General features: G+C 43.4%; 1 protein-coding gene across 2 annotated transcripts in view; it reads left to right on the top strand.

Moving 5' to 3' along the window:
• SHLD1 (shieldin complex subunit 1) overlaps positions 1–13,860 on the top strand; it is a 136,600-nt gene that overhangs the window by 62,328 nt on the left and 60,412 nt on the right. For both annotated transcript variants that reach the window (XM_077282658.1, XM_077282659.1), the window contains exon 2: positions 2,573–2,786. In XM_077282658.1, the coding sequence (XP_077138773.1) occupies positions 2,597–2,786 (190 nt within the window). In that variant the 5' untranslated portion in view covers positions 2,573–2,596. The remainder of the gene's footprint in view (positions 1–2,572; positions 2,787–13,860) is intronic.

The raw sequence follows: 13,860 nt of genomic DNA, 5'->3' as shown, positions 1-13,860 counted from the left end.
TGCCTTAGGGAATCCCAGCAAGTCATCTTTTCGGGATCTTGCACAGATGGAGCACCTAGGGCTTGTGTGGGTGTCAGATTGGTGACATGAATAGATTGATGACATTTACCATGTAAATTTCTCATTATAAATGAGGATTATGTTGCATAATGAACCCGCTTGCAGTAGATTTGTTGTTATGCATTTGCAAACCATTTGTATCCTTGGAAATGTCAGACAATGTTTTATGCATTCAGCTAAATTTCTGTTATAGAAGCAGTTATATTTCCTGTTGAAGGGTCTTTATTATCCTATCTCAAGGGTGCATTTACATAAGACGACCTGCGTCTGTAAAACGAACGTCGATTTGCTGCTGCTTAGTTCCTTAATAGCGTAGTCCCTATATAGCCTGTTTACAGTCCGATCGCGCCCTGATCGCTCAGGACGATCAGCAATAGACCGTTCAGTACATATACCCTGTGTCATACTCAGGAGCAGATTTCTTTTTTTACACCGAATTATTTTTAAGCAAGCTAAAAATCATTCACCTGACAAACAAGTGTTTTACTAGTTCGTTGGGCTAATTGTCAGACTGTTACCCTGCCTGTTATCGAGAATTCAGTGCTCCTGATAATCATGCAGTGTAACTGCACACTAAGATTCCATCATTTCTGTAGTGCTGTAGTTTTTTCTTGTAGCGCTAGTGCCCAGGACTTGAAGTGAAAAAGAAAAGGGGACACTAAACTAAACCAGTGCTACAGCTTCATGCTAAAGATCGGTGGGTAGTCCTGGTATTCTGAAAAATATGTCAAATCGGAGATACAGCGGCTTGCAAAAGTATTCACTCACCACCACCACTCCCCTTGGCTTTTTACCTATCTTGTTACATTACAACACCTGTGGTTTGAATATTTTTGGGATCAAATAACTTAAAATTGGCATGTCAATATGTATTCATCCCATTTGCTGTGAAGACCCTCAAAATTCCTGATGCAAGCAATTACCTTCATAAGTCACATGGTTAGTGAAAGGAAGTCCTCCTGTGTGCAATCTGTGTGACATGGTCTGTCCGAATATACACATTACCTTTACCGAAAAGCCACAGAGGCTGCAACACCATTAAGCAGAAGGCACCACTAACCAAACACAATGAAGACCAAGGAGATCTCCAAACATGTCAGGGACAAAGTTGTTGAGAAGTACAAGTCAGGGTAGGGTTATTAAAAAACAAACAAAATCCCAATCTCTGATGATCCACCAGACACCATCAAATCCATTATCATCAAACGGAAAGAACATGGTAGCACAACTACCTGCCAAGAGAGGGCTGCCCACCAAAACTCTGAGCCCAGGCTCAAAAAATTGTAAGGCTCATTTTGAGTTTGCCAAAAGACATGTTGAAGATTCCTCAAATGTATGGAAGCAGATGCTGTGATCAGATAAAGAGGAGACTAAAATTGAACACTTTGGCCACCGAAGTAAACGCTATGTTTGGTGCCAAACCAACGCAGCTCATCACTCCAAGAACACCATCACCACAGTGAAACGTGGTGGTAGCATCATTTTGTGGGAATGTCAGCAGGGACAGGGGAAATCTCTCACATCGCTACAGAAATGTCAAACATGTGGACGTTAAATGTGGTTTAGGCACACTAGGGCTCAGTAGGGAAGGGGACATTTGGGAGAGCAGAATTTGCTGAATGTCTTTTAGGGGACGAGGAGCCATTTAGCTTTTCCAGAGACTTTGTACTACCAGTAACGTGGAAGCCCCCTATATTTCCATTGACCGATTAACGACCTGAATGGGGACTTTTTTGTGTATTGATTTGAAGCTTTTGTTGGGAACATTTTACAAAACATTTGGGATCACATCCTGCTCTCTACGCTAAGCACTTACCTTTGGGTTTCCATCAAGATTTCTGAGTGACTTTATTCAGATGAAACCCCTGAAGGATCCATTCACTATAATGAGGCAGTAGAGTTACTCTGGCCTCAGTTCAGCATTGTCCTTTTTTCAGAGGTGCAGAAAACTGGCGAACGCCATTCGTTTTCATGTACCTCTAAAGAGACGGACACCGCCGGATCACAGGTCAGACGGCATCCACAGTGTCTCCATCTGTCTCATTATAGGGAACCTTCTGTCCGGGGTTCCGTCTGAATCATGTATTTCAGAGATTTACATGGAAACGTGTTAATTTTCATCTATGGGTCCAGTTCAGTTATAAAAAAAAAAAAACACTAAAAAAAACGCAAGGGGGCACATATCCTAATTAAACCTTGTAGAAAGTCCAGGGCAAAGAGGAAAAAATAGGTGGCTCTCCGTGATGCAGCAAAACCATCCTTTCTTTATTCACTGTCAGTAGTACATGGATGCAGGGGAGCAGGTGCAGCCAAGGACGACGGCTGTTTCGCATCGTGCCACCTATTTTTTCCTCTTTGGCCTGGACTTTGTACGACGCTGCTCATTTCAGGTGTTGCACCCGGGATTTTGCAGGCTGTACACCGCTGGTCCGCCGAGTAAGCTTGAAAAGGTATCTTTTAAGTTGTTTGCTGGTTTTTCTCATTTTCCATAATTAAACCTTGTGTTTTCCAGATATCTTTTAACTGAACCAGCAAAATGGAGAGAGGAATGAATTCACCAGACCAAAAACCCACCCAGACCTCTGACTGCAGCAGTGTTGTGGATCTCCCCTGCACCTATACTGTGTCCCAGAGTATCTGGCCTCAAGACTCTTCACCTAAATCATCGGAAGATTTCTGCTCCACTTTACCCTCGGCTTCCTCGCTGACCTCACTGAAAAATGCAGGTTAGCTAAGCAATGGCTTATAGCGCTGTCAAATAATATAGCGCATGGATTTCTGCTATCACTTACATCATACTTTTCCATGCAATTTTAGTTTTGTTCCCTTAAAGGGAACCTGTCACCAGGTTTGGCCGATATGAGATACGGCCATCACCTTTCAGGACTGATATACAGCACTCTATAATGCTGTATACCTGCCCCCAACCCGACCTGTAAGAGAAGAGCTTTTATTATACTCACCTGTTGGGCGGTCTGGTCCGAGGGGTGTCGCTCTTCTTGATCCGATGCCGTCCCCCTTCTTGCTTTGTGTGGATGACGCCTCCCTACATCATCGACAGTCTCCCCGGCATCGCCCTCCAGTGCTGGCGTACCTCTCTGCCCTGACCAGGACACAGTAAAGTGCTGCAGTGCGCAGGCGTCGGGGCTCTCTGATCTTTCGTGGCACCTGTGGATTTCGGTACTATTCAGAGCAGAGAAGTACGCCTGCACAGGAGCGCGATGCCGGGGACACTGTATGGGTGACATTTGGGCACGTCATCCACACAAAGCAAGAAAGAGGACGGCATCATAAGAACATGGGAGGCACCGGAACAAGACCAGTGACACCCCTCGGACCAGACCGCCCCGCAGGTGAGTATAATAAAAGCTTTTTCTTGTTTTGCAGGTTGGCTGGGGACAGATATACAGCATTATATCAGGCCTGAAAGGTGATGGCCGTATTTCATATCGGCCAAACCTGGTGACAGGCTCCCTTTAAATTGGTTGTCTGGTCTAACATGAAAAGTCTGCAGTCGCTCTGTGTGACTGCCGACTTATGAATCAATGCAAAGAAACAAGTAATCTGCACTGCTGCACCTCTATACTGTCGAGTCATTTATGCACCTGCTGGATCCATACGCCTTATGGCTCATTCGGACGCCGCTTGTGGCATCCGGGTACTATAGAACTGGTACCTCGTGTAGTCTATAGGTCTGTTCTCATGTTCGAAATTTTTAGTTTTCTTTTTTGCGGACTGCTAGATAGGAAGCAGTAGAGAAACTTTTTTTCTTAGTTGGGAAAAGCTGATGAAACTCGTACCTAACTTGGGATAAAGCGTAGTGATCACAATCATTGATGAAACTAGGACCGTTTTTCTCGTTTGTGAAACCAAAACAAAACTGACGTCTGAATGAGCCCTTACAGAGACAGCAGGAAAGGTATAAAAGTATGACTGTAAGGCCAGCTCTGACGCCGGCACTCCGGAGCAGAGCGTGCGGCTCCATGTATGGCTGTGCGGCTGCACGCTCCGCTCCGGAGTGCCGGCGCCAGAGGAGGGATTTCACCTGCGAGACTCGGCCGTATCTCGCGTATGTGTGATCCCGACCTTATAGTTAAAGGGAATCTGTCAGCAGGTTTTTGCCACCTAAACTGAGAGCAGGGTAATGTACAGACAGAGACACTGATTCCAGCGATGTGTCACTTACTGGGCTTCTGGCTATAGTTTTGACAAAATCACTGTTTTATCCTTGTTTCTGCCCCTTCATCATGCTGCTCTCAGATGGGGCAGCAAAAACCTGCTGACAGATTTCTTTTAAAGATGTGGGAACTACCGTAATTCATATTGATTAATGGTATTATTCCATTATATTAAGAGGCTTAAACATTTGTATTGCCGTAATGGTGATTTTGGGTAATTTTTATACCTGGGTATTTTTGGCACGTGCATTTCACATACAACTTTCATTCTATAATTTAGCTCAAACATTAGAATTGCTTATAGTTGCCCAGGTTTTTTTTTTTTTTGTATCCGTGGCATCGTAAGAAAAGTAAGGGGAGCCACGGCATCAAGGTATATGATGTCTGTCAAAGTAAAGCCCCAAAATGCTGCATGGTTTATAATTACACTACATCTGTTGTTTCTGGTTTGTTTTACACTGTTTGTGGTGTCTCTGGCATTAGGCGGCTTAAAGGGGTATTCCCATTTTTGTATATGTGTGTCATAACTATATACTGGATGCAGACCTCATCTAGTATACTTAGCTTTAAGGTAGTGGTGTTCAAATTTACCTTACCAATGAATGGCAATACTGACCACCTCATGACTGACAATGATGCATTATGGTCTAGGCCACAAGATAGATGCAGGTCTCAATGGATAGGTGACAATTAGTGACCTCTGAGACTGCTAGAGCAGAGGGACCTGTGTATCTACACTGTGTTCCAAATTATTATGCACAAAGAGTTTAGGAGTGATAAGGTTAGAATTTTTTTGTTTGTCATTTAAACTCATTGATGGTGATGTGTGTCAGGGCTCTTTATATCACTGAACGCAATTGCAGATACCTGTGCACATTAGTTTGGCAGGTGTCCAAATAAAGGCAAGACTACTTAAGAAGGCTGTTCCACATTATTAAGCAGCCTACATTTTTTTGCCAAAATGGGAAAGAAAAAGCATGTGTCGGCTGCTGAGAAGCAACAAATTGTGGAGTATTTAGGTCAAGGCATGACTACAATCAACATTGCCAAGACACTTCATCGTGATCATCGCACAATCAAGAAGTATGTAGCTGATTCCCAGCACACACGTGTGCGTGCTGATAAGGAAAAATTGAGGACTCTTTCCAACAGGCAATTGTGTAAGGTTAAAAGAGCAGCTGCAAAAACGCCTTGTCATAGCAGCAGACAAGTTTTTGAAGCTGCTGGTGCCTCCAACGTCCCCAGACCAAGATGCAGGGTCCTTCAGAGGTTTGCAGCTGTGCGTAAGCCATCCTGTCGATCACCTCTATCCACAGCACACAAGCAGAAACAGCTCCAGTGGGCCAAACGATACATGAAGACTGACTTCCAAACTGTTTTGTTCACCGATGAGTGCCGTGCAACGCTCGATGGTCCAGATGGATGGAGTGGAGGATGGCTGGTTGATGGACACCCCATGAAAACACGGCTAAGGCGCCAACAAGGAGGAGGTGGAGTAATGTTTTGGGCTGGAATCATGGGGAGAGAGATTGTCGGCCCCTTTATGATCCCTGAATGGGTAAAGATGAACTCCATAATCTATGTGGAGTTTCTAAAACAACACTTCCTGCCATGGTTCAAGAGGAAGAACCGTGCTTTCCGCAGAAAGATCATTTTCATGCATGATAATGCACCGTCTCATGCTGCAAAAAACACATCTGCATCTCTGGCTGCTATGGGCATAAAAGAGGACAAACTTATGGTGTGGCCACCACCTTCCCCTGACCTCAACCCCATTGAGAACCTCTGGAGCATCATCAAAAGGAGTGTCTATGATGGCGGGAGGCAGTTCACATCTAAGCAACAGCTCTGGGAGGGGATTCTGTCCACATGCAAAACAATTGAAGCAGAAACCATTCAAAAACTGACAAATTCAATGGACGAGAGAGTTCAGAAGCTTCTTTTGAACAAGGGGTCCTATGTGCAAATGTAACATCACCTAGAATAAAGTTTTCACTTGAAAACTGTTTGATTTCATTTTGTAATAAGCTGATGATGCTTATAACTTCACAATTGACCATTTTTTTTGTTCAAAATAAAAAAAAAAAAGGTTGAAAACTCTGCTGTGCATAATAATTTTGAACATGCATTTTGAGTGTTTATTTTTTTTAAAAAAGATACTGTTTTCATAGGCAGTTTGTTCCAAAACATTGCGATTATACTAGAATAGTAGATGACTGGAAAATAACAATGACTGCAATTCAGATAGGTAATTTAGAGAAAATATGAGGAAATATTATTTGCATAATAATTTGGAACACAGTGTAGTCTCCCAACAATAAGACCCCCGCTGAGTGGAGTTGGTCAATTTGCAGGCCCCCTTGTGCTCAATCCTAAGTCTTTGGCACTGGCAATGCAGCACTTGGCTATTGTCGTCCCATTGTATAGGTGATCATTTTTGTAGACTAGAATACCTTTTTAATGATGCAGATTCTTCTTATAAGATTTGGTTTAACTTGATGGACATACCGTATATCTTTTTTTCAAGTGTAGCAACTGTATAAATTGTGTCCCCATCCACACTGACATGTGCAGGGATGACAGTCATACTCACAAGAACAAAGAAGTTTTGCGATATGCCAATTTTCCAGTTTATCATACAGTGTGTTTTATTTCTGTCTGTGCAGCTGGATTCTTTCTCCTGAATGCCGGCGTCGCGCTGTAAGTGTAGACGCAGTGCCTGTTGTCTGAAGTGACCGCATTGCGCTGTAAGTGTAGCAGCAGTGCCTGATGTCTAAAATGACCACATCGCGCTGTAAGTGTAGCAGCAGTGCCTGTTGTCTGTAATGACAGTGTTGCGCTGTAAGTGTAGCAGCAGTACCTGTTGTCTGTAATGACAGTGTTGCGCTGTAAGTGTAGCAGCAGTGCCTGTTGTCTGAAATGACAGCGTCGCACTGTAAGTGTAGCAGCAGTCCCTGTTGTCTGTAATGACAGTGTTGCGCTGTAAGTGTAGCGGCAGTGCCTGTTGTCTGTAATGACAGTGTTGCGCTGTAAGTGTAGACGCAGTGTCTGTTGTCTCTAATGACAGTGTTGCGCTGTAAGTGTAGCAGCAGTACCTGTTGTCTGTAATGACAGTGTTGCGCTGTAAGTGTAGACGCAGTGTCTGTTGTCTGTAATGACAGTGTTGCGCTGTAAGTGTAGCAGCAGTGCCTGTTGTCTGTAATGACAGTGTTGCGCTGTAAGTGTAGCAGCAGTCCCTGTTGTCTGTAATGACAGTATTGCGCTGTAAGTGTAGCAGCAGTCCCTGTTGTCTGTAATGACAGTATTGCGCTGTAAGTGTAGCAGCAGTCCCTGTTGTCTGTAATGACAGTATTGCGCTGTAAGTGTAGACGCAGTGTCTGTTGTCTCTAATGAGTGTTGCGCTGTAAGTGTAGCAGCAGTGCCTGTTGTCTGTAATGAGTGTTGCGCTGTAAGTGTAGCAGCAGTGCCTGTTGTCTGTAATGACAGTGTTGCGCTGTAAGTGTAGCAGCAGTGCCTGTTGTCTGTAATGACAGTGTTGCGCTGTAAGTGAAGCAGCAGTACCTGTTGTCTGTAATGACAGTGTTGCACTGTAAGTGTAGCAGCAGTGCCTGTTGTCTGTAATGACAGTGTTGCGCTGTAAGTGTAGCAGCAGTGCCTGTTGTCTGTAATGACAGTGTTGCGCTGTAAGTGTAGCAGCAGTCCCTGTTGTCTGTAATGACAGTGTTGCGCTGTAAGTGTAGCCGCAGTGTCTGTTGTCTGTAATGACTGCACATGAAAGTAAAACTGCGATGATTAATTTAATCTGTTCCCATGCAGTAATATTAAATATACATTGCTATAACGTGGCCGCACCGATGGGAGAAAGTCTGAGCAACACACAGACTTGTAGGAAATGAGAATGAAGATAAATTCCCTGAGACAAAAGAACATTTAGCTCTGTGATTAGGTCTGCAGACTGCAGCTACACGTAAAGGATTGTTCACATGAAGCAGAAAGTCCCTGCAGGGATTCATCTCCTCGTTATTAATTAAAATGAATTAATTCTGATACAGGATGAGGCCACAATCAGGTGTCAGTCATTTCTCAATACTGTAAAAAAACTGATCGCTTTTCTTTCCAGCTAAAATAATAAGTCAAGGATATTGTATTACCATTATTTACATTGATATACTTCCCCCTTCGAGGGGATCCTTGTACTTCATATTCCATGTCATTCATGTTATTCTGATAATGTCTGCAATAAAATTGTTGAAAAAAAAAACAAAAACGGATCGCTTTTAATCAGCCTTTGCTCCTTGTTAGCGTTTACCATAACTTTTCCCAGTGCTGACGGCGGCTAGATGTGCTGAATTGCTGAGCTGCCACAACTGTATAGCGGCCATGGCTGGGTACTGCCCCTCAATAGCGGGGGTATGTGCAGTACTGGTCAGTGGCCACTATGCTGCTGGTGGGGCGCCACTGACGTCAGGAGCAGCTGGTCTGCGGGTGCCGAGTTTCGCCCCGTCATCGATCAGATATTGATGACTTATCCTAATGATAGGCCATCACTATACAGGTCCCAGGCAACTTATTTAAGCTTCATTATTTATTTTTATTTTTTTAAGCAAATTTATAAACAGTGTTTTACATCTTTGTTTTTGTTTTTTTATTACTTACTGTATTATTTATTTTAATGTGCTTATAAAGGTATTCCCTTCTTGGAATATAATGACATAGTGAAAGGATTATATATGTCTGCCACGTGGTGGAACCACTCCTTGGATCCTGCCAAGAACATATGTCCCCCTGACCCTGCTCTTCCAGGGGAGGTGGCTGCTGCTCCAAGGCAAAGAATAACAGGGACTTCAGTTTTTGCAGTAGGTGGGGTCCTAGAGATGATGGTAATCCCACCTATTAAAAATTATGGCATAGCCTATAGGTACACTATATATTTCATGATAGGAATAGTCTTCATATTTCCGTTCTGGGTGATAGCAGATCCTTCAAGGGAATTTGTCAGCAGGTTTTTGCCATTTAATCTGACAGCAGCATAATGTAGGGGTAGAGAGCCTAATTCCAGGGACGTGTCACTTGCTCAGCAGTTTGCTGTAGTTTCAATACAATCAGTGTTTTATCAGAAGGAGATTATCGCTGCAGCGCTAAGTGTACTGTGCAAACCAGTCAGGCTAATCTGTGTAATCCCCCCCTCCCACTGATTGTACAGTGTACACAAGAAGCTGCCAATCCGTTCTGTGGGCAGGGTTAGATACAGCACAGCATTCTGAGCTCTGCTACATCTACAGCAGGAAAAACAGGGATTCCATCAAAACTGCAGTAAGCAGCCCAGTAAGTGATGCATCGCTGGAATCAGGCTCTCTGCCCCTGACAGATTTCCTACAAGATTATATATTGATGATATTTTGATTAATGTTAGGCCTATAACACTTTTTATCCTTCTGATTCATGAATAGAATATTAGAATGACCACATTTCTTAGAACCATGATTAGACAAACAGAGAGGGAAGTCCGTGCGAGGGAAACATTGGAGAGTGGTCAAATTTTAGACGCTTGAATAATAACATCTGAGGGGCCAATCTTTGCTGCTATTATTGATACTTACCATTGAAAATTGCATTTAAGTTGTATAAAAAATTTACAGTACTTTCCACAAAGTGGGGAATTTGGAAGCTAGCACCTTTTTGCTCCAATCCTGACTCGGGGCAGTGGACAAAAAAGTTGATACTGAACATTGTAGGCTAGAATTGTAGATTTGTCACATCATAGGCAAGTATACTGGGGGCTCGAGAAACCCCTGAAGTGTAAATCCGGCACTGATGGACAGATATATCTGCATACATTACAGCGCCGGCAACGAAAATAGCTTTGCCTTTCCAAAGAGTTTCTCTAATTGTAACCTCGGGGTCTTCACATGTCCTCCAGCTCCGATAATGAACGCTGTTCCATCCGATGTTGTATTTCTCACGTTTTTTTATGTTCTTTACGACCAGATAGATTTTACAGGAAAAATGATGTCAGACAGGAAAGCTGACTCCAGGTATGTTCACCGCAATGTGTGGGAGAGCCAAATTAATGAATCTACTTTTCCTCCGCTCCAATGGGCAGGTGAATGAGGTTATGTCTTGGGAGATTCTTGTGTTCTTTTCTCCCAAGTACAAAGTCCATGAACGATGTTGAGAAAAGATGAGCTGGATGCTGTAAGAAGTAGTGTAAAATCCTATCCTAATAGAAGCCGTCTCACAGTATAGCAATCATCTATTGACAAAGTCTTTTATTACCGTGAGTGAATGTTATAAGTGAGCGCTCAGGATCTGGGAATCATGATGGAGCTTCAGTTTTGTTCTTTTCTAGCATCAATGAAAATGTAATAATAAGTAAAATAGGGATTTTTTTAAATAAAAAAAAAAAAACAGCAACACATTTGTCCAATAGAGCGAAGCTGCAATGCGAAACACAACCTGTTCACTAGTGTGGAGTGAAGACTGTGAGATTTTGATAGAAATCAAGTGTTTGTCTAATCTTCCAAACCTTTTTAAGTGTAACGTAATGGAAATAATTAGGTCTATTATACAACTTCATGAAGTATGAAAATCACATAGAGAACAAGCACCACCAAGAATCAATAGATAAAAAGGTATCCAAGCTTTATTATAAACAATTACATAAAACACAATAGTGCAAGGATGTGACAGAGGTAAGCCAATCAAAGTGGGGTCACAGTAAACACCAGGCACCAACAGGTGTATAAGAATTAAGTAGATTGCTCAGTAATATGCATACCCAATAAAAGCAGTGGTATAGAATCTAAATCAACAAAATATGCCAGAGCAAAGACTCCAAAAGGGCTGTGTACCACATCTAGAGAGAGTCAAGCAAGATGTGTCTGAATCTGATCATAAGATCATGATGATTACCTGGAAGTGCCTGGAGCCCTGCGATGTCCACCTTTCCCTGCGATGTGCCGGGCCTCTCTGACCTTTCCCGGCGCCTGCGCCCTGCAGTACTTTGCTCTCAACAGGGCAGACAAAGTACGCCTGCGCCGCGCTGCAGCGTGAAGACAAGAAGAGGACGTCATCTGATGAAGATAGGAGGCCCCGACCGGACCGCGATGCCCATTGGACCAGACCGCAGCGGGACCGCCCCTGGGTGAGTATAATCTAACCTCTTTTTCTCATCTTTCAGGATACATCGGGGGCTTATCTACAGCATTACAGAATGCTGTAGATAAGCCCCTGATGCCGGTGGGCTTAGCTCAACTTCCATTTTGGGGGTGACAGGTTCCCTTTAAGTGGTGCCTATTTAAAAAAAAACAAAAAAAACAAAACCGTTCCATTAGCTTCCACCCCCAATGTGTATGTACTGTAGCATCAGTGTGTTGATATACTCATCTAGTGGCGCCTACTCTAGAATCTAGTGGCGCCCACTCCAGAATCTGTTGGCGCCTACTTTAGAATCTGTTGGCGCCTACTTTAGAATCTGTTGGCGCCTACTATAGAATCTGTTGGCGCCTACTTTAGAATCTGTTGGCGCCTACTATAGAATCCAATAGCGCCTACTCTAGAATCTAGTGGCGCCTACTCTAGAATCTAGTGGCGCCTACTCTAGAATCTAATGGCGCCTACTTTAGAATCTAGTGGCGCCTACTTTAGAATCTAGTGGCGCCTACTTTAGAATCTATTGGCGCTTACTCTAGAATCTAGTGGCGCCTACTCTAGAATCTAGTGGCGCCTACTCCAGAATCTAGTGGCGTCTACTTTAGAATCTAGTGGCGCCTACTTTAGAATCTAGTGGCGCCTACTTTAGAATCTAGTGGCTCCCACTCCAGAATCTAGTGGCGCCTACTCTAGAATCTAGTGGCGCCTACTCTAGAATCTAGTGGCGCCTACTCTAGAATCTAGTGGCGCCTACTCTAGAATCTAGTGGCGCCTACTCTAGAATCTAGTGGCGCCTACTTTAGAATCTAGTGGCTCCCACTCCAGAATCTAGTGGCGCCTACTCTAGAATCTAGTGGCGCCTACTCTAGAATCTAGTGGCGCCTACTCTAGAATCTAGTGGCGCCTACTCTAGAATCTAGTGGCGCCTACTTTAGAATCTAGTCTGAAACTGAAGGCATACTGAACCAGCATGGCTACCACAGCATCTTGCAGCGGCATGCTATTCCATCCGGTTTGCGTTAAGTTGGGCCATCATTTATTTTTCAACAGGACAATGACCCCCAAACACACCTCCAGGCTGTGTAAGGGCTATTTGACCAAGAAGGAGAGTGATGGGGTGCTACGCCAAATGACCTGGCCTCCACAGTCACCAGACCTGAACCCAATCGAGATGGTTTGGGGTGAGCTGGACCGCAGAGTGAAGGCAAAAGGGCCAACAAGTGCTAAGCATCTCTGGGAACTCCTTCAAGATTGTTCGAAGACCATTCCCGGTGACTACCTCTTGAAGCTCATCAAGAGAATGCCAGGAGTGTGCAAAGCAGTCATCAAAGCAAAAGGTGGCTACTTTGAAGAACCTAGAATATAAGACATAATTTCAGTTGTTTCACACTTTTTTATTAAGTATATAATTCCACATGTGTTAATTCATAGTTTTGATGCCTTCAGTGTGACTGTACAATTTTCATAGTCATGAAAATACAGGAAAATCTTTAAGTGAGAAGGTGTGTCCAAACTTTTGGTCTGTACTGTACATTAAAGTCTAGACCAGTGATCCCCAACCTTTCATATCCAGCTCGTGTCGGCCCTTACAGTAGTGGCAACCAAAGCCCCCATTACCGATATAATGACAGTCAAAGCTTTTCCACAGAATTCACAATGAGGCATAACGAATCACAAAAATCCACGGGTTCCCACAACTCTTGCATTGTACCATAGCTGCTGTCTTAAAATCACCACAAATAAGACACATGAAGAGAGTATAGAGGTAAAGGCCGCAGTGTTTATTTGGCTTAACCAAAAATCCAAGTTTACTTATTTAAAACCATATATTCCATAATTTATAGTATACTATTTACTAATGAATTACTTTAATACCATGTCCACCTAGCATTCGCTATGGGACCACCCATGAACAAACACCGTGAGATAACAGAAAAGTGATGCTAACATTCAGAGATGGGCGGGTGGGGACCAGCTCCCGTGATGAAATCTTCTTACAGACAGCTCAGGTACCGCCGAGACTGTTTAAATACAACAGGAATCCTGCCGAAAACCTTCAAGAAACCATCAAACGCTTTCCTGGGCTTTCTGTTGCTGAAGTCCGCTTTTCCACAGGACACTAGGGAATAATCTAAAAGGTTAATACTGATACTTCCACCACATTGTCTCATCTAGTGTCAAGCACCACCTCGAGCAGTATCCTCCTGGGTCCCATTTACCATAGTTAAATTATCTCTTAAACCCCCCAAGTGGCTGACAGTCACAACCCGCAGGATGAGAACCCGTGGTCTAAGCCATGCTAAGCCAAAAATAACATTATGGATCCTTCGATCCCGATCCAGTTCTACTCACTTTGTCAGAGCTGGGCGAAAATGCGTGAGAATACCACAGGAAGCAACATTTTAGCACAGCCTTGAGTTTAGCCAAAATTATACGACTTTACAAAGTTTTTTACTCTAATAAAAGCTTT

This window comes from Ranitomeya variabilis, chromosome 2, assembly GCF_051348905.1.
Source record: "Ranitomeya variabilis isolate aRanVar5 chromosome 2, aRanVar5.hap1, whole genome shotgun sequence".
In the NCBI taxonomy this organism is placed as follows: Eukaryota; Metazoa; Chordata; class Amphibia; order Anura; family Dendrobatidae; genus Ranitomeya; species Ranitomeya variabilis.
Note: the sequence above shows the minus strand (reverse complement) of the source record. Positions and strands in the feature narration are given on the sequence as shown.